The 23,366-nt window shown below is 37.0% G+C and overlaps 1 protein-coding gene across 2 annotated transcripts in view; it reads left to right on the forward strand.

Annotated features, from left to right (window-relative positions):
* The window catches only part of PARP8 (poly(ADP-ribose) polymerase family member 8), a 180,546-nt gene that overhangs the window by 152,223 nt on the left and 4,957 nt on the right, over positions 1–23,366 (forward strand). For both annotated transcript variants that reach the window (XM_003133932.6, XM_085002221.1), the window contains 9 exons: positions 213–278; positions 2,753–2,820; positions 4,559–4,607; positions 5,693–5,805; positions 6,042–6,114; positions 7,310–7,379; positions 10,288–10,361; positions 11,722–11,791; positions 12,641–12,725. In XM_003133932.6, the coding sequence (XP_003133980.2) occupies positions 213–278; positions 2,753–2,820; positions 4,559–4,607; positions 5,693–5,805; positions 6,042–6,114; positions 7,310–7,379; positions 10,288–10,361; positions 11,722–11,791; positions 12,641–12,725 (668 nt within the window). The remainder of the gene's footprint in view (positions 1–212; positions 279–2,752; positions 2,821–4,558; positions 4,608–5,692; positions 5,806–6,041; positions 6,115–7,309; positions 7,380–10,287; positions 10,362–11,721; positions 11,792–12,640; positions 12,726–23,366) is intronic.

A 23,366-nucleotide genomic window follows, 5' to 3' on the forward strand; every position in this document is an offset into this window, starting at 1 on the left:
CGTTGTTTTCTTTTTTCCTTCTCTCTGACTCAGTTATAAATCCCATGTCCTTGAGCCACCTTATTAAAGTCTTCCCTTTTATGTACACAACTCAGTCATTGCTTTTAAATTGACCCTGATGGAAAATTCAGGTACAAAACAATATGTTTCTCTAGTAATGTGCAGATTTACAAAGGCTTATAGTGAATACTATTTTTTCCTCATTCAAACAGAAAAAGAACTATGATCGAGTAATGAAAGCTTTGGATAGCATAACTTCTATTAGAGAAATGACACAAGTAAGTATATCATCTTGTAGTCTTGTACGGTTCAGTTTTGCTTGAGTGAAATTATATTTTTAAAATATCTGAGAGTACTGGCTCTGCAGTGAAATGTAGACGTTTCTATTACATGAGAGTAAAATTAAAATCTTAAAAAAATTAAAATTGTTTTGTACTAGGATGTTTTAATTAAATGACATCAGTGTATTGGCATGCTATCACTGTGACTTTGGAGGGTAATTGCATAATTATAATCCTAATTTTCTGCTCTCAAACTCAGCTGAGAATTTGTCAGGATACCTTAAGGCAAAAGTTAAGTCTGGTACCATCTTCCTAGACTGTCAGTTTTAATTAACAGTAGCAATTTCAAAGTATCATTTTAATGTTAAAATAAAAACATTCTATCAGGTGTAAATTATACATAAATATTTTAGAAGTAACACTGAATCTCAAAACAAATTTGGAAGACGCCAGATACTTTGAAGGTATGAGTTTATATTTTGGGCCATTGGGGAGGCTTTGGTGGAAGAATTTGATGAGCAGGGTTCAGGGATTTTTATGAAAGTGTATTATATCACTGGGCTATAGTCCAGCACTTGGAAAAGTACATCCTATTGAATTATTGAGGCCTTTCTCCTGCCAAAGACTTGAAGAGAGGTTTAAAGCTCATCATTATGAGCAGAAATTAATATTCTGTAATTGACAACACACATCATGGGTTCAGTTGGCATATGGTGGTTTCAAGGCTTACACGGCCCCAGAGGCCTTTGCAGGTTTATAAAAAGCAAGTAGTACTCTGGGTCATCATCTGTGTTGGGGGCCACAAAGCTTCTGTGTCACTCCCCCACCCGCTTACTCCCATTATCCCCCTGCCCTGCCATCACATCTACTCCATTTACAAATGTGCTCCCAAAGTACGTTTTTACATTCCCAAATTTGATTCTTGATTCTTTCATTAGTTACTTATTCGTCAAGTATTCATTCATTCATTCATTCAACACTTAGTATATGTCAGACAAGAATAAGCAAGAGATCTTTTAATTTGCAAGTTCTATTATTTACTTAAACACCGTCATCCTTTCCAGCTGTTTTTCTATGTCCTTTCTATATTACCTGAATTTCTTTTCAAACAAATATGTATTATTTGTATAAGGAAAAGAAAACAATAAATGCATTTCCACTTAGGGGAAAACAAAGAACCTATTGCAGTATCTTCAGTAAAGTTAAATAAACATTTTTAGTTACCAAAAACTTTGGTATAGGGTATTTATACTATACCCTAGCCCTAGTTCCAGATCATTCTTGGATTTAAAAATAGCTACAAACTCAGACTCTGGGATCAGCGCTCTGCCAAGAATTGCTTCCTTTCTTCTGGGTCACGTGTAAGCTATTTTAATAGGAGGCAGTGGAGATGAGTGAGTGTCAGCCTAGGAATTTGGAGGCCCATGCAGTAGTTTGCTCATCAGTGACGTGGCCTGTGACCTTGGGCACGTTGCTTCATTGCTTAATGCCTAAGTGTCTTCACTGTCAAAATGGTAAATAGCAACGTGGCGTCCTCCTTCAGCCTATACTTCATAGGGATGCTGTCAGGTTTTTATCATGTCAGATTCTTTAAAATTCTCCAAAGAAATACGACATTATGCTGTCCTATTTTCAAGAATGGACGGTCCTATAGATAGACCTAAATTGTCACAGACAGATTGTCTTTTGTTCCATGAAAAGGATAATTGTCTGGGTGAATTCCATGAATACTTTTAAAAGAAAGGGGTCATCTTCGTACGTAAATTATGTCCAATCTTCTCATGTGAAGATCTGCCTGAAGTCAGTACCCTCAGATATGAGCATGAGCAGTAGCTATGACGAGTTTGGCTTTACCATTAGTTTAAAAAGTTAAAAATGTCAAGGAGAAACCAGGCACTTGGTAAAGGTGGCAAGACAGATTTATTTAAGAACTGCAGTAGAGGGGGAGAGACTCCCATTGTGAGATGAGGTCACTTCTGAGTAAGACAAAGGTGACTAAAGATTTAATGTGAGACAGAGAGAAAAAGGGGCTACATAAAAGTGAAAAGGAGGTGTTCTGTGGAAATGAAAAATTTCAGGGGAGAGGGATAAGTAGAGAATCACGGACAGATTAGCAGTGTGGGTTGTTACTTTTGTGTTTTGACAGCATTGGGTTTTCTTGAGCAAAGGACTCAGCAGGGCTGTAGGACCTTGGCCCAGTGCATAGAAGCCAGGCTAAACTTTGGTCAAGTGTCTTAGCAAAATGTTTGGGCAAGTTCTTTGTGCTTCATGGAAAATTAGAGTTCATATAATCTTGCGGAGAAACAGCTGAGGTGGTAGTTGCCATGACCATGTCACAACCACAGCTATGCAGGTTTATCTGAATTAGGCATACTGGTCCAATCTGATTTTCCTTTTGCAAATGTGAAAACTAAGAAGGAATAAAGGAATTTTCAAGAAAAAAATCAAGACATATAATGACTTTTTTTCAGGCACCATATCTGGAAATCAAGAAGCAGATGGATAAACAAGATCCCCTTGCTCATCCCTTACTGCAATGGTATAAAATTTAGTTTTCCTCTTAATGAAAACTGCATCAATTTCTACTGCCTGCTTTAAGGGGGGGAAAAAAAAAAGCCTATTTTACAAGACCTGCAGTGCTACAGTTCTACAAGCCTAAGAGGCCTGGTGATTTTACAGTCCAAGAATCCTTAATGACTCTCACTTTAATTAAAACTTGTGCATCACAAGAGGAAGAAAATGCTGCTATGTGCACTACACAGATATATGGTGCCGTTGATGGCAGTTTATCTATAGTTTTTAAAAATTTGGCTGGATTACGTGGTTAAGCCATTTTGGTTCATTTAATTTTCTAGTTAACTAAGTGATAAAGCTCACTGCCTCAAACATCTACTGAAAGTTTTTCTAAAATGTACATTTTGTTTAATTTATTCTGTTAACAACGAAGACAGTATAAATTTGATAAACTCTTTATTTGATAATGCAGATGTTTCCGAGAAAGCCTGGTGAAGGGCACAGCGTTAGCCCAGCGTGGATCCTAGAAGGAGGGTTAAAGGAGTAGTTGAGAGGTGGGCTGAGAACTCACCTTGCTACAACACTTACTTCAAATAATTTTGCCCTCTGGTTTCTCATCTGCAGAAAGAAAACAATAGTGTCTACTCATGATAACTTTGAAGGTTTTATGTATGTCTCTTTGAAATCACAACTCAAAGACTATGGAATTGACCATGGTTATCATGGAGTAATGCACATGTAAAGATTATAAGAGATTGGTCTGAATGAGTACTTACTCCAGGCTGTACCAGGAGGTTTTGAAAAATTGTGTAAAGATGGGCAAAGGAGAAAGAATCTGGCGACATCATGGTTCTAAGTACTTAACTTTCACTTAGGCAGAATCTTATAGAAACACTTTTAATTTAGTCTAAGAAGACCATGACAAAAATTAGGTTTTAAAAGTCTCTCTTCTTTGTATCTTTTAAAATCTATTATTAAAATTCTGACAAATTGAATAAAATAACACATACTTTTTAAATTTTAACTGTTTAAATTGTCACATTAAGTTGTATTCATAATGAAGGTTAAAAAATCTCAAATATCTAATCTCTTTTTTTTTTTCCCTGAAGTCAACCTGGTTGTTTACTTTTAATTATTTTCTTCAGCTTGTTAGTCACTCTTCTTTCATGAATAAAATTTACCAACATGTTTTACATTTTTAGTGATTATTTTCTATACTGAAAAGCATATGACAATTAGTTATTTCAGATACCTGAATTTTTTTTTCAACTTTATTATCTACATATGGTGAATACCAGGTTGTGAAAAACCATTGTATATATCAACACAAAGATCCTCAGATATTTAAAGAAAGAAAAGCATCTTAAAACTCATTCTTAGTTAGATAATAGAGGGAGGAACAAAGGAAGCAGATGTATGAATCTTTGAATTTAGATTCTCATTATTTGAAAGTATATTCATAAATATTCATTTTGCTGATATCTGAGGTAGTAGTTATTAAATATTAAATACTATATGTCTTAAGTTTTAAAGAGCTACTTCTGTGTTTTCTAAGAGTAAAATATTATCTTTTTTATTACATAAAGGTCTTTAAATTATTTCAGGAAGCAAAGGTAAATGATATAATTAAGTAAAATTATTACTCAATTTAGTTTATGTCACAGCAAAAGAAAGTTTTAATCACTTGCAAACTGAAAAAAAAAACAAGTTTAAATATGTGTGGCATTTATTTGTGACTGATGGATTATTTTAATTAATTTCAGGGTTATTTCAAGTAATAGGTCACATATTGTGAAACTGCCAGTTAACAGGGTAAGTCGTTTTTTCACATATATGTACATACAGAAATGGGAGGAGTACTTATTAGTTGGGAGAACTGGCCCCTATGTTTTTAGGCAGTCTCTCTAGGAATTTAAAGTGAACTCAGTATAAGCCTAAATTCTTCAGTTCGAAATTACCACATACACCCCACCTCCACGTTTTTTCCAAGAAATCAAATTCAGTTTCGGTCTTTTTATTTCTAGTCAACAAATCAATATGAAATCATTTAGTTATTCCACAAGTGATAAACATTATCTAGAGATTGACCAGGAAAAGGTAATATGCTTTTTATCATTGTCAGTTTAATGTTGGCACAGCTTCATCGAAGAAGACATTGCCTCCCAGATATCTTATTTATCGGCCTAATACCCTTACGAAGTAAAGAAAAAGCTAATGGACTCAGATTTCAGTTCTGATCGTCACCTAGGAGCTATCTAAAATCTAAACTCTCTCTCCATGACTCTCTAAACTATGAGATTCCTATATATTGGGTTCCTGTGTATGTATATATATTCTTAGGGAAAAGGGCAGCAATTAGAAAACTGTCAAGCAAACAATTCAAAAGATTCTGTTTTAATTTTTTTCCACGAATGAGGGGGGAACTAACATTTGAATGTAGGTAATTTCCAGTTTTATAAATATATACAAATAAAGCATGATGATGATTTTTGCAATTTTAAAATCTCAAACTAACTTTTCTGCTTAGCAAACTCTCAGATATTTCCCCAGTTGAATAGCTAGTGGATGCTTAGGGAATTCAGTAATAAAAGTCCTCAAAAAGAAATGTAATTAGGAAGACAGATCTGCTTGAATATGATTACATAGCATATTCCAAAGCTAAATATAAATGACTTTGGATTGTCTGTCTCCTATTCCTTTTCCATTAGCCTAACGAATTATCCTTCATATCAGCAATTCCATGTGATTTATCATTTATGCAGGGTTTTTTTATAGGAATGATCCTGTTAATATAAATTATTATGGTATGAAACTAGATCATTCTTAAACCAAGAAAATTTGAAATTGTCATCATGTTAAATTTGACATGTTTTATTATGTTTTGTTTTAAATGGCAGCAACTGAAGTTCATGCACACTCCCCATCAGTTCCTTCTTCTTAGCAGTCCACCAGCCAAAGAATCCAATTTTAGAGCTGCTAAAAAACTCTTTGGAAGCACCTTTGCATTTCAGTGAGTATATATGGCTTAATGTTGGGGGGTGTCCCCTGTTCAGTCTTCCAGAAATGTGTGAGGAGGAAGACATCCTCGTTTAGCAGATGGCTCTTAGCCCTGGACTGTGCCCTACATGATACTTGACTAGCAAACTCACAACTCTGAGAAGATGCCATGACTTGTTATATTGCGACTACCTTAGAAGGTTATCAGTTTTTTATTTTGCTTTTTCCTTCCCTTCCTCTGTGTTTTAGTGGCTCACACATTGAAAACTGGCACTCCATCCTGAGGAATGGTCTGGTTGTTGCTTCTAATACACGACTGCAGGTAAATTTTCTGAATACTTTCATGAGACCTTATTCTTCAGTATTGAAATTCAGCAAGCCATTCCAGTGTTATGTTTTTACTTGCCAAAGGTAAAACGTGTGCTTTAAAAAGTTTCAAATGAACATTTCCACAGAAAAGAAAATCATGGAATTTCTAATAGGCGTATGTGATTTTCACAAAATAGGTCAAGCAGAATTGACCCTACACACAATGTAGGAATGAAAAGAAAAAGAAAATTGAGTTTCCCTTTGAGAAAAGAGTAAAATCACTTTACACTTATATAGAAAAAGAGAATGTTACACAAATTCTCTCTCTAATCCCACACACACTTCTTGAGTACTCCCTGAGTGTGACTGCTTTGCGAGAAGAAAAGGTGGGGCTAAGAATAAGCCAGCTGGAGACTGGCCACCAAAGAGCCATCAGCTACCTTCTTTTCAGCCCCCAGGGCAGCATGTGGGCAGGATATCACGGGTGTGGTCTGCATCTTTCTTTATGGTCCTCATCTCCCACATCCCACCTCACTCTCACACAGCTGATTTTCATCTGATGGTGTAAGGAGGTCAGGAAATGAGTTCCTCAAGCCAGTCACCTGATAGTTGGGAAGACACAGTTAAATAAATACAGATTTATTGGGGTAATATTCAGTGCATACTCATTAAGGTAGGAGGGCCCTAGAACATGGAGACAGTAAGAGAGAATTTTAATTGTTCTGAGTAGTAGAACAGTTGAAGAGTTTCAATTAATGAAAGTCTAAAAAAAGCAGAGGAGAATAAGAATGGGATGACACTGCTATATAATGAAAATCTGAATAGGAGACTTTGTTCGTATACTAGCAGGTGAGTCCTAACCAACCTTTTGTCTCATAGGTTTCAGCCTATTTTCTTTGTGGTATTTTAAAGTCATTAACATGAAAGCCTCCTACAGTATTTTATACTAAGCGACTCTCTTTGTCATTGGTAGGTGGAAAATCTTCACCGAGAATTTTTTCTCTGGCTATCATTTTCCATGTATCAATGCACTCTGCATTTTAAAGACAAGAATATTAGTACTCTTTTCCAATTAGCCCTGGGAATAAGGGCTTTATCATTGTCTAAGAGCTAATGCTCCGGCCTGAGACTGAGGTCTTTCTCTTGTGAAATTCTGACATCTAATACCATTGCCTGACCGCTTCACCTCCCACTTCCTCCCATTCTAGCTCCACGGTGCAATGTATGGGAGTGGGATCTATCTTAGTCCAATGTCAAGCATATCATTTGGTTACTCAGGTAAGCATGTGTTTCTTTTCTAACCTCAAATTTATTAATTGTTTTTATTGTTGTATATTGCAGGCACAATTTGTCATCAGATGAATGAAGCGTATTTGTTACATTTTTACTAAAGTAATTTGATAAATGCCAGAAGTAAAAAAAAAAAAAAAAAAAGCTCACAAGTCAAGATGAATTTATAATACTTCCTCAAGTGTATAAGATAGAGTATATGTTTTATCAGTTGCAAAATTAATTTTACTTCTCTTTCAATAGTTTCTATATTTATTCTGTCTGCAGTAAATATTCATAATAGAACATGTGCAAAACATTATATAGCACACAGAAAACTTTATGTACAAATTAACCGACTCTCATTGATTGCAATTCTGTGTCATGCCAACTTCTTATCTTTGGATTATTCTATATCTCGTAAAGAAGTTTTAGGCAGTATGGAAAACTTAGGACTAGAAAAACACCCTCCAAACCATCCTCTTATTGGCAACTTCTTGTTGATATTTTACTGAGATTGAAAAAAACATTTATAAGTAAATTGAAAACATGCTGAGGAGGAGTTTCATGAGTTCAAAATATGGAAAGAATGATTACCAAATCTTTAGGATTTTTAATCTTTAGAGAGTCAAATTTGGGGTGGTTTTTTCTTTGCACTTTAAAAAATTTTGGAGTATTTCACAATGAACAGAGTGATTTTTTTTTAGAACAATAACTTCTTCTGTTAAAATATAAAGCAATTCTTCATTGTAAAGAAATTGAAACTACACAGAGTTGTATAAAAAATAAATGAAAACCTTTCCTTCTTTCCTGCATCCTCAGTGTTTAGTGTATTTCCCTTCAGACTTTTAAATGCTTTTATAGGCTTCTGCATATGTAGTTGATTTTGCTTATGTGTGTGTGTGTGTGTGGTTATGTGATTCCAATAAACAACCTCAGGAGATGTCTTCACATAGTGCCTGATACCTCATATTAGGGAAAGGGATGCTTAGGTCTAATGCCTGGGGAACTGTAAACCAGGCTTACCTGTCAAAGTTCTTTGCCCAAGTTCATGCTCTTTCAGCCACAAGTGGTCTCTTAGTGTTCCACCCTGACCTTTTCCAGAGCATGTGTCCTAGGAGCACCAGGTGGACTCTGTACCTGTTCTGAATCAGCCTCAGAAATCGCCTGGCGCCACTTCCTTCCTACAGTGTTGATCAAAGCAGTCCCAAGCCCCTCCATGTTCAGAGGCTGGGGAGTTAGACTCCATCTCCTGATGAAAGAGTAGCAGAGTCACATTGTAGGAAAGCATATTGTTAAGAAATAATGACCTCTAAATATACGGTACATCAAAATAACACCAGGAAAATAAATACCAGAAGAAGAAGATGGTATAGAAAACAAAATAGTGTAGCTCATTGGAGAAGACAGTTAGAATCAGCATAGATCAGACTCTAAATCTTATTAAGACAGAACACAATTTAAAAAAAACCTCATATAAAACCAGTTTAAATAAATAAGTACCACCTCAACATAGACAAGGAAAACACAACAAATCATCAAGTACTGTGATTTTCTGCTGCTTATGCTGGTGCACAGACTCCGTACATGGGTTCATGGGCGGGTTTGTAGGGGACATAAGTGAATGTAAAGCTTGTCGGTATGAATGTTCATTTGTCTGGGAAGAGGGACCATAGATAGTGTTCATCCAATTTTTTAAGTGTCCTTGATGTGGAAAAAAAGTAAGAACCTCTTCAGTGAGATGAAATAGCTCCCTACTTGGTTTTGAGTGCTGTGGGTCTAGGAAGTGGAGATTAGAACAGTCTCTCTGCCCATGATAGCCTTTGCCTTTCCCTCTGAAATCCTAAGCCTGTTCCTCAACTTGACACCACCACCTCTGCACCTTTTGGGGGATGTCTGACTTGGAAAATGCTTACATCCTCACCATTTGCAATGTGATCTATCACCTTTGCCCATTCTCATTAAGCCTTTTAGTAAAACAGCAACAAATAAATAGGCTTCTCAACTTTAGGATGGTAGATGAGTATTTTTAAATAAAGTATAGCTACAATTCTACCTATTCTAAAGCAGATATGAATTTTAGTTCTGTCTAAAATATTTCATAGTAAAAAGTCAAGGCATTAGAGTAAGGTAAGACTTGTGAGTATCATAGACTAAAAGGATTTATGCAGTTTTCCTTTTTAGAAGGAATAGTAAATTCTACAGGAATTGAACATGTATCAACAATTCATGAAGTTGTAGTATATTTTTATGTAATTTTTCATATTTCTCACCCCTTATCTTCTTCTACTCACCAGAGAGTAAGAATGAAAATTAGGTCCTAAAAGCCTTTTAAAATCCAGTTCTGGAGTTCCCATTGTGGCTCAGCGCATTAAGCACCTGACATAGTGTCCATGAGGATGCGAGTTTGATCCCTGGCCTCCCCCAGTGGGTTAAAGATCTAGCACCTTGCTAGATCTCAGATGCAGGCTGAGGTCCAGCATGGCTGTAGCATAGGCCTGCAGCTGCAGCTCCAGTTCGATCCCTAGCCTGGGGTTTCCATATGCCATAGGTGTGGCTGTAGAAAGAAAAAAAAAATCCAATTTTAAGAATATTCAAATTATGTTGATTTTAAACATGAGACACCTTGCATCATTGTTTTCAATCTGCAAAGAAAAACAAAAATTGTATTTTGTCCTTTGTGACTTGACCAGGACTTCCAAACCCCACTGACTTTCCACTGCCCTTGCCCACCCCCTGACCCCCACCCCACCCCTGGCACAGCAGCTGCTCCTTCTGGGAGCCCATCATGACCATTGCCTGTGGCCTGATGCTGTCAAGCTTTTGCTTAAAGTGGGACCTTGCAGTGTAGATGGATTGTATTTTGAGCTGCATCGTAAGGTTTTATTCCTAAATTATTATTTTGCTGATGTTTTAGGGATGAACAAGAAGCAGAAGGTGTCAGCCAAGGATGAGCCGGCTTCAAGCAGTAAAAACAGCAATGCGTCACAGGTGTTGTAGCAACTTGAGTGACTGCCTCTGATGAGTGAACTCTAGCTCCCATAGCCAGCAGGACTTCAATAAATATTTAGGCTTTTGAAGTCTGAAGAGTTATTTTAAGTGGTCATTATTCATACAGGAACAAAAGTCACCCTAAAATGTAATGACCCAAATGCCTTTATTCAGTAGATATTCAGCAAGTACTTAGAGCTCATGCTATGATGTTGGAGATCTCCTAGGAGTTGGGCTACAGTTATAATAAAAAATGGACAAATCCAGAGTCCCTGCTGTGGCTCAGCGGTCTGTGAATCCAACTAGCATACATGAATATGCGGGTTCGATCTCCGGCCTTGCTCAGTGGGTCAAGGATCTGGCCTTGGCTGTGGCTGTGGTGTAGGCCGGCATCTGCAGCTCCTATTCAGCCCCTAGCCCAGAAGTGTCCATATGCTGCAGGTGCGGCCCTAAAGAAATAAAATAAAATAAAAATTAAAAAAATAGACAAATCGTCTTGGAGCCTGCATTCTATGAGTGGATCTAAATAAATCAAATATATATTTAGATGGAAAGAATGCTAAATGGTTGTAAATCTTAGGGAGAAAAATCAGGGTGTTTGAATGGTTTTGTTGAATGCTCTGTGATGGAAGATGGAACTAGAATAAATGTTCAATGCAACGGTCAGGAAAGAACACTATGGGAAGGTTCTATTAGAGGAAAAACCTATAGGTGATGAGTGTACAAGCCATGTGGGAGAGAAAGTATTCCAGGCATAGAGAGGAGCAAGCACAAATCCCTTGTTGTTTCAGAGAAAACAAGCCTTCTGGACAAATTAATATCCATCTGATGAATAATGTGACTTTATATTTTTAAAAAAGAGTATAGCTAATCTAATAATTAAAAAGAAAAACAAAATTCCAGATTTTCTACATGAGATGTTTATGAAACCTCTCTGGCTTCATGACGTCATACAAATGGGTTGGTTTTGGCTAGTTAGATGATTTGGAATAATTGATTTTAATGTTTGAAAAGATCCTGTGACTTTAATTTTGTTTCCCTCAAAACAAAGATGCTAGGTTTCCAAAGAAACTTGAGTATTAATTCTCGGTGGTGAGGCTATTGAACTTTAGCATTTTTTAGTTCTCTTAACTTGAAAGTGACTTACTTATGAATATTGTACAGATATTAAATGATATAACAAATACAGCTTGACATTAGACAGTATTCAAGGATATAGCAGCTAGTCGAGACAGGCCCTTTTTTTAAAACTCTGGAGCTATCCTGGTGACTATTATTTTTTAATGATCTTTTTTTTTTTTTTTTTCACTTGACTGGTTGTCCCATTTTCACCCTAATCTTTAAATTCTTTTGGAATTAGTCACAGAAAAAAGGACAGCAGTCGCAGTTCCTGCAAAGCCGTAACTTAAAATGCATAGCCTTATGTGAAGGTAAGTTGAAAGTTTTACAAGCCTTGTAGAGTTCATTCTCTATCTAATCTGTATTTAAGAATTTAAGTATGTTTACAGAATACACATAATGAACTAGTGAAAGCTTTATTCCTTATGGCCATCTCTAAGGGAACAATGGAAAAAGGGGCCAGAAGAGATCTAAAGGTTAAAACCAAGGAGTAGAATTGGCGAGAATGTGAACAGTAGTATATTTTATTCTTGGTAGAGATTTCAAAATGGTCATTCTCTATTTCTGATTAGGTATTGCTTACCTCTTTTGTTCATATGCCCCCTTCCTCTTTATGCTGGTTTCTGAATGTATAATACCATGAAAAATCTGAAAAGATACACCAAGTGCTGAGGAGAAAACCCGACAGATCTTTCTTGTTCTTTCACTGAAATTATTCTTCTGTTTGGAACTTAGGACAAAAAATTGATAAGCAATTTGCAAAATCTTATCCTTTCCTTTGTTCTTGCTTTAAAATCTGACTTTGACTAAAAGCTTGTTTCTTCTCCTTGGGTTGGAAATTTCTGTAGCCACTGTTAACTGTTTAAAGTTTTGATAGTCATAGAGGATGCTAAGTTGCTTTCTTCGTAGTTTCCCAAGTCACCACTGAAATACACAAGTGATTTCCTTCCTAGTGTTACACTAATCATGTTCCAGAAGTAAAATTGTTACCTGGCATGCCACTATTTTTATTTACATTTCTTGAGAGTTTAATAAGGTTAAGAGTTTTTTCTATGTTAATTTGTTAATGCTTTTTTTTTTTTTTTTGCTCTTAGATTTCTAAGAGAAGGAACAAAGTAACTTAGAATAAAATAGTTCTTCATTTTGTCTTCCACTTACAGTGATCACCTCACCTGACCTGCACAAACATGGAGAGATATGGGTTGTCCCAAATACTGATCATGTCTGCACACGATTCTTTTTCGTGTAAGTGTAAAGGCTCAAATTCATGTTTCTGTCTTCTCCGTAAATGAGGAAGTAGTAACTGCATTATTATTTGGTCGCTTTAGCTGCCAAAATATAACCGACAAGTATTTTCTCAACTTCATGTCCTTTTTTTTAATTTTAATAAGCTTTAAAAAACTAGTCATATTTACATGCTGTTAACTTAGAAGAACTGAAGAAAAATATGGTCCCTTTAACCATTGTCTGTGTGTATGTATGTATACGTGTGTGTAAGTGTAAATATACGTACATATGGATCTTATATGTATCTACATAGATATATACACACATATAAATATACACATTTATTCTTTATAGACTTTAGAAATGTTAGAATGGGGAAAGAGGAAAACAATGATGAGAAAGTCTTATTCCTATCAAACTTTGATCTCATCCCATAGAATACAGGCTGGCAATTCAGGGCATGTTAATGTAGATTTTTTGACAGAGCTATAGCATAAGAGCTGCATTAAAATTCAGTAGCATTATTTTTCATCCCTAAATAAATGAGTGCAGTTCCTGTCTGTCTGACGTTTGCCCATGCTTGCTTAACTCTGTCTTTTCCCCAAGCTTGTTTCTTCCTCCTCCGCGGTCCTGTCATAGAAAGGACCTCAAGGAAGAGCTTAGCATATCTGCTTTGTACTTTTATGCCATTTTCTAAAGAGAAGCTGGAAAGGTGCACTGACTTGTTTTATAAGCTGTATCAAAATGACTGTATCATGATTCCTTCAATATGTAGTGTAGCTGTAGCATCCTATGCCGGCAGCAGTTGATCTATGAGCTCATTGACAGACTCCTCACAATGAAAATGTTACGAACTGTCTCGTTTTCTTTTGGATCAGCTGAAAACTATGACTTTCTTATCATACAGATTTATATGTTATATATTTGTATATCTTTTGTATTTATGATACCTATTAATGCATAGATTGCATACAGTATGAGACATATACACAGCTATAGATTTCATGCTTAACGGTGAGGCGGCAGTGAATATTGTGTAAAGAGCCCCACTGCTTGTGACCAGGCCACTTGTGTACAGCCTCACCAGTTATTAGTGAGGTGACGTTAGCCAAGCTGAGTAACCTCGCTAAGCTTTATCAGTAGTTACAATAAACCTGGGTCAGTTAGAATCCCAACAGGAAACCACAGGCACATGAGAAACATGTAATTTCTGTCATTCACAATTAGATTAAGTACAAAAGTGTGGTTCTAGGGAAATCATAGGTCTAGTGTAGGAAGCAGGATCTAGTAGCACCAGAGCTCTTAAACATCCTCAGGTCCAAAAACACTAGAACAGGAAGCAGTTATCAGAACCTGGTAGCATAGCCTTTTCTAGTTCAGCAGCTTTGAAAGGAGTCATGACCTTCAGTTCAGGGGTCCTGGTGGGGCTGGAACCAAACAAAACTTTGACCTGACCTTCCCGCCAGTGCTCTGCTGAGATGCCTTACTGGACAAACTCTACCAGAACTAGAGGACAAAGTGGGCATACTGACCAAGCATACACATCTCCTAGGGCAGAAGGCAAGGTAGAGAGGGGTGCCTTGTGGCTCTGTAGGCTCCTAGGTTTTTAAGGTTATGATTCAGATTAAGTTGTAGCACAGTGCAGGTCTCCATTGAAAGGCACTCATTAAATATGTTTTCCCTTGTTTCTTGCTCATTTTGGCTCTTATTGTTAGAGGATCAACCTTCCAAAAGATATCTCCAATTACAAAGTTATTTCATTGAGTGACCTAGAGATTTTGATGAAAAAGTAACTCCAGAGTCCTTTTCTTAGCCTGATATCACTCTGCTCCTTTTAGCATCTTGCTAAAATTCAAATTTGTTGAGCTAAATAAACAACTTTAGATATGGACATAGGCAGTAAACATTTCCAGTATTATTTCTTTGCAGTTTTACATAAATTATACATAAACTAAATCGGTAGAGATATGTGTGTGGGTGTGCGTATGTGTGTGTTGACTGGAGAGAAGAATTTCTATATTTCATAAGAAAAAGATGAGGGGGGAAAAAAACATCTGAGGAAGAGAGTAGATACTTTCAGTACACTCAGATATTTCCCGAATACTACAAAGGAAAACATTCTGTTAAGGTAATGATTTTCATTTCTTTATAAACACAGATGAGATTTCATCCTTTTTCCCTGCTTCCTCAGGAGAGAAGGGACTAATTAAGGAAAATTGATAAGATTCAAAACACATCAAAAGGAGAATCCATTCACTTACTAATGTACATTCTAATTACAACCATCAGTTTCTTTATAAGGGATGTGATCACAGAGTTCCACTAGTGATGTTCCTCCCCAGTGAGTGGTAACATCTAGGAAAAGAATAAATTGATAAGAAATGAGTTATCATAAACATGCCATAATCAGAAATTCGGTTTCTCTTCGTATTTTATTTTTTTTAACACATCATGACCTAGAGTTAGATGCTTGGCCTGATGACTAAGATATAAATTAATGAGGCCTCCTTTTTTTATCTGATATTAAGTGAAAATATTAAAAATTATAATAAATTCTATGCTAATCTGATTTCCAGAGTGAAGGAGATAATGAAATAGTCATGCAATAGCCTAATCACATTCTTCCCCACAAGTAAATAACAGAGAAAAAATGGGGGAAATTTGAGGGAATAGGGTATCAGAAAAAACTAAAAGTAAAATTTAAAAGAAGATATCCTTTAGGGAAGAAAAGAGAGAAGAAGAAGTTTGAAAAAATGTTAGAGAATTCCAAAAATGCATAAACTTAAATATAAATGCTTCAGGCAAAATGTAATCATTCAGATGTTAAGAACAGATTCCAGCCAATTTTGAGTGTCTTGGAGTTGTTGCTAAAGTTTGATTCTGTTATTGGCCTTGAGACACCTGAGTGCAAAGACACTAAGGTCAACATGTAGAAATAAGGCAGACATTTTTTTTTAAATGAGTTTTATTTTTTCCGTTATAGCTGGTTTACAGTGTTCTGTCAATTTCCTACAATACAGCAAAGAGACCCCATCACACATACGTGTATACACTCTTTTTCTCATGGTTTCCTCCATCGTGCTCCATCATAAGTGACTAGATACAGTTCCACCAGTGCCATACAGCAGGATATCATTGCTCATCCATTCCAAAGGCAGTAGTTTGCATCTATTAACCCCTTATATCTAGAATCTAATATACGGCAGCCATTTTTAAAAGGGCCAGAAGTTGAGCTCAGACGGGGGCTCTGAAAACCAGACAGACCTATTGTGCTGTAGTCATGTACGACAAAAATGTTTATTTTTCACAGTGAGTAGGAATTTTGAAGCTAGAGAGGAAAACTTACCATTGTTATTGTCTATAAATAGGAGTAAATAATAAAACCCAAGAGGAGGTAATTGATGATTTGGCAGGTTATCAGATTAGGTGTATCTTAGTGCCTGAGCACTCCCTGATACAGTGGCCCCTGCACCCAAACTGCTGTGGTGAAAGCGTTTAGAGATGGGGGTATATCTTCTCCCTCAGCTGTTTAGCACCACGGAAAGGCTAAGTAAGAACCACCACATTTTCACATCTTGCTTATCTGGTGACAATCTACACATTTAATGCTTTTGTGGTTCTTTGATTGAAAGCAGGCAGATCTGCGAATGAACTGTTTCCATCTTTTTCTCTGTTACCTAGATTTAAGGTATATATTTCTTAGAACATTTCAAGAAATTCAGAAATGTAAGAGCAGAAAGGACCAAATAAAACAGACCCTTCTCAGAAAAGAGACATGGGGTATTTTCAGGGTTTTGAGTCAAGCCAATCTCAGTGCTAAAGAGGCCTTCCTCTGCAAAGTCTATTTTATTTTTAACGTTGAGCTCAAATACCGCCTCTTCCATGAAGCTCCTAAATCAAAATTAAACTTTCCTTCTGGTGTTCCCACAGGTCAGTGCCAAACTTCCATTTAAAATTCAGTTTATTCATTGTATCTGCCTCTTCCATGAGGCTGTGAACTTCTAAAGGGCAGACTCCTCCTCTTGGTTTTTTACTGTCCTGTGTGTCCTGCATTACCTTGCATGGCACCTGAGGCACCATTGCTTGTCAGTAAATGTTTAACAAATGAACAAAAAATGGGAGCAAAAAGGAAAATATTTTGGAATACATATGGGTTTTAAGTCAAAATTTAGCTACAAGAAAAATTTATAAAAGAAGTACTGTATCAAGGTTATAACATGAAATAAGAGATATATTGCATCATGATTTTTCAAAAGATACACCGTGTTTGGATGGAAACTGAGCAAGGAGACAGCTTATTTATGAAGTTAGCCGACAGGACATTCAGTCATGGCTCAGTGACATAAGCCGTGTGACATCAAGCTGATACAATCGGGGAACTTTGCTTTATCCCCAGTCAATAATAAATCCAATTTCTCTGTCTCTAACCCAGATCTGTTTCCAAGGTTGAAACTGCCTCATCACTCCCCTGCTTAAAACTCTTTGGTAACTGCTTCCCACTTAAAAGATGAAGTCCAGTCTCTTCTTACAAAGGGAACCACCTGCCTCCTCGGTGCTTTGTTCATCCTTCAGTGCCACTGCATTGCAGGTCCTGGAGATCCAGCCCCCAGCTGCGTGCTCACCGTTTCTCATTGCTCCCTCTTTCTTACCCCAGGACGTTACACTTTACAACCTGAACTGTATAGTGGCATCTCCAGGCTCCACGCTTTTGTTCTTTTCTTTCTCCATTAAGCTTGGATTCTCTCTTCTGTTCTCTTTCCTCAGATTTTTTCTTATCTAATTCCCACTTTTCTTTTAAATCTTAGTGTGTGTCCTCCTCCCAGAAACTTCCCTCGGTGCCTTTGTGCTGCTCCTATTTGTTACTATATAATAACCCTGAGCATGTTTTTTATTATTAGATTATTCTTTCTTTTTTATGGGCTAAAAATTTGGTAACAATTTTATTATTTTTTTTAATGATTTTTATTTTTTCCATTATAGTTGGTTTACAGTGTTCTGACGGTTTTCTGTTGTATGGCAAAATGCAAATTCCATCCATGTTTGGGAATCTTACATCTTGTGCAGAAACACTTTACACACACACACACACACACACACACACACACACACACACACACACATTCTTTTTCTCACATTATGCTCCATCATGTTCCATTGCAAATGACTACATGGAGTTCCCTGTGCCATACAGCAGGATCTCATTACTTATTCTTTCCTATGTCTTGTCTTCTCATTACTTTGTATGCCTCTTGAGGTCAGGGACTATGTGACGTATTTGTGATTATGTACCTAGCACAGTGCTTGGCAGGTACATAGGAATGAATGAAATGCCCATATTATAAGTACTTGCTGGATTTTTCCTCTCCAAAAGTCCACTAATACCTTAATATCATTCTGTACAAAGTGGAACCCATTATTGCTAAATCCCCTAGCCAATTTCGCACCTTTCTAACTCTATGCAGTCATTTTACACATCAAAGAGACTTGAAACCTGAGCCGTAGTTTTCAATTTCCCTTTCCTTGCTCACTGGAATCATTAGCTCCCAAGTACATCCTCTCACAGTTTTCTTCTATAAATACCTTTGTTTCCATGTGTATCATTCTCTCCCCCAGAGTACACCAAAAGATTAGCAGTTATTCTCCATGCTTATGGTTTCTTCATTGCTCCTAATCTATTTTTTACAATGCCAGATTTTTTTAAACATTACTATTATTGACACTAGTGATACCTATTCAGTGTAAAGAAACTAAAATCAAAGGTAAGCAAAGGTAGAGACAGTCACCCATGATATACCCCCACTTAGAGTTACCTGTGCTTAGTAAGATCATACACTTTATACCACATTAATTTTTCAAAAGGAGAGTTTTGAATATTCCCTGCTCATACACTTATTAGCAAATAAACACATGGCATCCTGTAACACAGAGCCCATTTGACTTTACTTCAATTACCCAGGCAAGCCACTGATGAAGTAAAATTGTTATCCAAGCGGTCTCTTGAAAAAAGCTTGGAATCGTTTTCTCCACTACTGTGCCTTTGCTCAGTCACTCCAAATGCTTGGCCTTCTCACTAGCTCAGCCTTTAGCCCATCTTTCAAAGCTTCACTATATAGTCTTTCCCATGGGACCCTTCCTGACGTCCCAGTCAGACAGGGTATCTGTCCTGGCTCTGAATTTTGCTTGTCCTTTCTTTGTATCACCAGGCCTCCTTGTCCTTACAGTTATTTGCATAACTCAGTTATCTCCCTGAGTGAAATGCAAATTCAGTCTGTGTTTGGGAATCTTACATCTTGTGCAGAAATACTTAATACATATTGAATGAGAGCAATGACAAAAGACCGAATGTTCTAACCTAATGAAAAGATTTATACATGGGCTATGAAGTAGACAGTGCACTTACAGCATCAGATTTCTTACAAGAACTTTGGAGAAGTGCTGGATATCATTCAGTTCACAGTGAATTTTCTCTCTTGCTAATGAGAAACAGTGCTATTATTTCTGGCTGCCAGATTTAGGGAGTCAGAAATAAACTTATGTGTACCAATCTTAAAATTGTCACAAAAACTGCCATAATCAGTTTGAAAATAAAGCTTGTCAATACATTCAAGTTTTTGTCCACGAAATTTCCTTCCATACTCAAGAGAGTTCCAGATAGCTAAATTCCATCTGTTGTCTTATTTTCTCTCTCTCTCAGCTTTTAAAGCAAATTGGTTTATTTTTATTAAAAGTTTAGTAATCTTTTATACTCCTGGAAACATAAGTAATTTTTGTCTTCTTTTAGATGGTTTCATTTTTCTTTCTTTAGTCAAGTGTATCATTTCCCTACTGATAGCATTTTTGCTCTATTTTTTTTAATTTTGTTGTTTCCTAGACATAAGTTAACTTCAGTGTTACATTAACAACCTAGTGTTTGTAATACTGATAAATAGCTGCAAAATATTCTTTGTGCTATATTGTAATAAATTTCCTAGTACCATTAGTAATGCATGTATCTAAGCCTTGCTGGTTGCCCAGATCAAATGGTAGTTGGTTTTTCTTTTATCATTACATATGCTTCATAGCTTAAGACACCCAAATGACTTTGGCCCTTGGCTGATTTTATCCCTCCAACCAAGCTATTGTGCTTTCCTGAGGGCCTCAGGGACATTGGGAAAATAAGCATTTTTCTTAAATACTTTCAGTCTCAATCTCTCACTCTTGCTCTCTGTTCTCTCCTCCCTTTATGCTATTTCTATAAATTATTATAGTTCATTGAAAGAATGTGAGTCTCCTCTCCTGTCCATTAACTTCACATTCTTATACATGCCGATGAATGTATATTTGGGAATGGCAAACCCTTTCATTCGAGAAATAGAGTGAGAAAGGAGTGATGGGTCATGACCAGAGAGGAAGTTTAGGCTTCAGTTATAAAGGACCCATGTATGCCTGTGCCAGTGACACCGGATTTTGTTCTGCAAGGGAAGTGAAGACCATTTGCATCACTATAGCAGGGCAGAGAATAGTCTGGTAGGAGGGTTGGTGGGGGTAAGTGTAGAGATAGACTAGTTTTAATGTTATTACAGTAGTCTAGGTCAGCATTTCTCACTGTGAAAAGAGATGTACTTGACATTGTGGCTTAGGAAAGAACAACCTTACTTTGTGTGCTGCAGTCCAATGCTGTCTGTCCTGCTGTATTCTAATTTCATTGAAAAATACTAGCCTGAACAAGGTAAATTAATTTCAAAGCCTGCTGCTCACTGTACACAACCTGCAACTTGAAAAGTACTTGTTTAGATGAATGACAATGAAGGTCTAAATGAAGGTGATGGCGCCAGGTGGAGAGAAGATGCAAATGGGAGTAACGAGGAAAATGGAGGCAGGGTAACTTGAGGACTTACCGGACTTGGGCACATGAAATAACAAAGAATGTCTGATATTTTCTTTTTGGTAGAATGGGTGGATGAGGGTACTGAAAATTGAGATATTGATGGAGTCGAAAAGCGCAGTTTTGGGGTAAATTAAGTTCATTTTTTTGTTTTGTCTTTTTAGGGCCACACCCATAGCATATGGAAGTTCCCAAGCGAGGGGCTGAATCAGAGCTACAGCTGCAGGCCTATGCCACAGCCACTGCAACTTGGGATCCCAGCTATGTCTGCAGCCTACACCACAGCTCATGGCAACGCCAGATCCTTAACCTAATGAGCAAGGCCAGGGATTGAACCCGTGTCTTCATGGTTCCCAGTTGAATTCGTTAACCACTGAACCACAACGAGAACTCTAACTTCAGTTTTGAATATACCACCTTTGTGATTTCTTTCGGAAAATTACAGTTGGGGAAAGATGTGAGGGTTGGAGATGCAGTTTTAGAATCAGCATGTGGGTGACAGTTATAGCAATGGGAGAGACTAAAGTAAAGTGAGTTTGCATATTGTGAGAAGAGAGAACACTGAAGATGGCATTGTGGGTAGGACCAGCACTGGGATGTGAGGGCAGGGAAGAGCATGCAATGCAAGGGGTTGAATGAATAATCAAAAGCCAGCTGGGGAGTGAAGAGAGGATATAGCTTCAAGAAAAAAGTAGTCAACTGCATCACATGGCACAGAGATAGCAGAGCCAGACTCCTGAATTCATCAGCTAGGGGGCCATGGACAACCGTTGTCAGTACTTTTCAGAAGGATAGTAAGATCTAAACAATTATTTCAGTGGGTTGAGGGGAAAAAAGATAAAAGTTATAATGTATTACAGGCAAATCTTAATCAAGATCAACTTTAAATTGAAGAATAGAGATGGTAGTATATAGGCTGGGTGTCCATTAAGCTGATGATATCTTATTTAGTGTTACGTCCAAAGTATAGAGAACATAGAAGGTGCGTTGACTATATCCAAAGTGCCGTACAGATAGGACACATAAAAGGCACCAGTTAGGAAATTTAGGATGGAGATACATGTGGACTGGTATCTGAAATTGGGAAGCCTTCAAGAAGCAAAATAGGAGTTCCCGTCGTGGCTTATTGGAAACAAATCCAACTAGGAACCATGAGGTTGCGGGTTTGATCCCTGGCCTCACTCAGTGGGTTAAGGATCCAGTGTTGCCATGAGCTGTGGTGTAGGTCACAGACATGGCGGCTCAGGTCCCGCAGTTGCTGTGGCTGTGGCTGTGGCCAGCAGCTGTAGCTCTGATTTGATCCCTGGCCTGGGAACCTCCATAGGCCACAAGTGCAGCCCTTAAAAAAAAAAAAAAAAAAGAAAAAGAAAAGAACCAAAACAGTTCTAAGACCTGCCACTCTTCCCACTTCTTTCCAAATAGTATGATTTTCTTTGGGTCTGCTCCATGTTTTTTTTTGTCAGTCTCTTCCTCTCCATAGCCTACATCCTAGAGGAGCTAGCCCAGTTGGCTTAGCCAAATGCCATTATCTCCTTTGGACCCAGCCTTCAAACCAGGTTGCTACCCCAGCCTTGGCTCAGAATTATGCATGGCTTATCTTACCCTAAGTCCAATGATTTATAAAAAAAAACAGGCTAACGTATTTTATGTGTCCAATAAAGTAAATCTTTAAATAGTTTGCTATAAAATGCCTGATTAGATCTGGATAATTCTAAAGCATTTCACTTTACGCATTCTCTAGTTCTTAGCAGAGCACGTACTGTTTGATCTCCTAAAAAATTATTTATAACTAGACGTCGTACCACATATCCCATTCTTTTTTTTTTACAATACTGTTTTACCACTGGGGGCCTTGTGTGTGTGTGTGTGTGTGTGTGTGTGTGTGTGTGTGTGTGTGTGTGTGTGTGTTTGCATGGTAAGAATTAACCAAGTTTAAACTTAATAACAAATGCAGTTATCACTAGGTTTATAAGCAGTTGATTATGTAAGAACCTAAGTTCTCATTGCTATATGTCATCTGCTTCATTTTTTGTATTGTGCTATTTCAGGAGAATTTAAGTGTGGTGAGGAAAAGACAGTGGCACATATTAATCTTTGAGACACTGTACCCACATCCCTGGTTATCTGTTTTGGAGTAATTACCACTTCTCTAAAGCTTCTGTCTTGAAGTCTTTTTTAGGAACTAACATTAATTCATAACCTATTCTACTCTGAATATTATTGTGGAAGCTCAAAAATTCATTCTTGGGGAATTCTTAGGGCCCAAGTAAGTTTATTTGAGGAAATGAATTATCATCTGTAATAATTATTTCTTTCTGAAGAACTTAGTAATGGCTGTCCTTTAATGTTATATTTTCACTTCTGTGGCTTAGCTAAACTTAGCAGACTTGCATTCTTATAGGATGTACCAACATAAATAAGCACAGGGTTTATACCCTCAACCCTGTGATAAGAAATACCTCAACCCTGTGATAAGAAGAAAAATGCAGCACCGATCAGAACAGAATAATAATTAGAAGACAGGCATGGCAAAGAAGCAGTGGTAGAAAATGAAGTGAATTTTCTGAGTGTCACTGATCAGAGAATAAAGAAATGATTGAAGCAGGAGTGAAGTCCAGAACTGGATAAATTGGGATATGGGATTGACAGATGCACACCACCATGTATAAACTAGATAAACAAGAAGGATTTACTATATAGCACAGGGAACTATATTCAATATCTTTAATTAAACTATAATGGAAAAGAATAAGAGAGAGAGAGACAGAGAGTGTGTGTGTGTGTAAAATGAAATC

This window comes from Sus scrofa, chromosome 16 (assembly GCF_054392235.1).
Source record: "Sus scrofa isolate SSC_HxYL_T2T_F1_AM1 chromosome 16, Sscrofa_HxYL_maternal_Yorkshire_Landrace_v2.0, whole genome shotgun sequence".
Taxonomy (NCBI): Eukaryota; Metazoa; Chordata; class Mammalia; order Artiodactyla; family Suidae; genus Sus; species Sus scrofa.